Source organism: Echinops telfairi, unplaced genomic scaffold, assembly GCF_000313985.2.
Source record: "Echinops telfairi isolate 266 unplaced genomic scaffold, ASM31398v2 ScPeMD7_7406;HRSCAF=8444, whole genome shotgun sequence".
Classification (NCBI taxonomy): domain Eukaryota; kingdom Metazoa; phylum Chordata; class Mammalia; order Afrosoricida; family Tenrecidae; genus Echinops; species Echinops telfairi.
Window position 1 is genome coordinate 986,884 of NW_022111306.1, and position 1,562 is coordinate 988,445.

The following is a 1,562-nucleotide window of genomic DNA, read 5'->3' on the forward strand; positions in this document are numbered from 1 at the left end:
GGGAATTAAACCTTAAATTTAAAAAGTAGGTGGAAACTGCTGAGGGATAGGCCCACTGATCATAATAAATAATGATAGATGATAAGAAAGAAAAAATTGTAAAGCCATCAGGAAAAGGCAGGAAAGTTGAGGAAATCAAGAGCCAAGCCAGCTGAGAACAGTGACAAAATGCAGGTGACTCAACTATGTGAGGCCAGCTCTGCTCTTTCCACACAACCCCCTGCAAATCCCAGAGACACATGACTTCGGCTTCCTTTTAAGAAAAGATGGGTTGTCTCCTATTTCATTGATAGAATAATTTCTGTCTCTATAAATTCCTCATTAGGAATCCGGACCATGACAAAAGAGATTATATTGTAGGAAGGTTTAAGAAAGTCAAAGATTTTATCATTTTTTTTAAAGTTTAAAACTTTAACTATGACTTACATTTTATTTAGAATAATTCATTCCTAATGGCTACTATATAAATGCATTGCTACATTTTCTTACTTTTCTCTGCCTGGCCTTCTCGGTGTTACTGTCTTCTCTCTGCTTCCTTCCTTCCCATTCTCCACATGCTTTGTTATTTATTCAGGAGCATACTTAGTTATGAGGAAAAATTAAATCAGCTCAACAGCTTGTCTTCCTTTGCAATTCATATCTCTTCAGAATAAGAAGTAAGTTTAATGGAACATAAAAGTTTCCTAGAGATTAATGATTTTTAGGGTAAAAACAATCACAGTAATAATCTGAAGGATCCTTGAAAATAAAATATAAAATAGGTACCTTACTTGAAATTTGCCTTTAGCAATCAGTTAAAATGATAACCCCATAATTGATACAGCTTTCACAATTATCTAATGATATTTTGTTTTTTATTTATGCAGGAAATATCACACTCATTTATTACAGTTTGATGGTGAAGGAGGATGGCGCTTTGAACAATTGGATACAGCTATCCGTTTAACATTGAGTGAAGAAAAACAAAAGCTAGAATCTCAGCTAGCTGGTGTTCCCAAAATGCAGCAGAGACTTAATGAACTATGTAAAATTTTGGGAGAAGATTCAGTGCTGAAAACAATCAAAAATGAAGATGAGGCATCCTAATTTATTACGACATTTTGGAAGTTAAGTTTTAGGTAAAGGCTTGAAGAAACGAAGCATTCTATTGAATGAAGTGCATGTATTGTGTTACACTGAGCACTGAGAAAAAATGGCAGCAAGAAAGGTTTCATACAATTTTAGCTCCAAGCAAGTATATGACCTGAATTTTCAGAAGAAAATAAACAAATGCATTATATAAAGATTACTTGTTATGCTGATACTAATTCTTACTGAAAGCCTAATTTATTTGTGTAACAGGAATTTCTAAGCAAATCCAGGACAAATACTATACTTGCTGTGTGTATGTGATGGCCAAAGTTCTTTAACCAATGAATGTGTCTTAGGAATGAGACGATTTAACAGCAGTGTTTAGGTTGACACCAGTTATCTAAAATGAGAAGTTTGAGTAACATTTTGGTCCATTCATAACTGATATTAGATTTTATTAGAATTCATGTTCATCATTGCCAGTGGCCAAT

The 1,562-nt window shown here is 33.7% G+C and overlaps 1 protein-coding gene across 1 annotated transcript in view; it reads left to right on the forward strand.

The window, feature by feature from the left end:
• Window positions 1-1,285, forward strand: part of ABCD2 (ATP binding cassette subfamily D member 2) — a 61,137-nt gene extending 59,852 nt beyond the window's left edge. The window contains exon 10 of the mRNA XM_030887339.2: window positions 867-1,285. Within this exon, the coding sequence (XP_030743199.1) occupies window positions 867-1,086 (220 nt within the window). The 3' untranslated portion in view covers window positions 1,087-1,285. The remainder of the gene's footprint in view (window positions 1-866) is intronic.
• The last annotated feature ends 277 nt before the right edge of the window (window positions 1,286-1,562 follow it).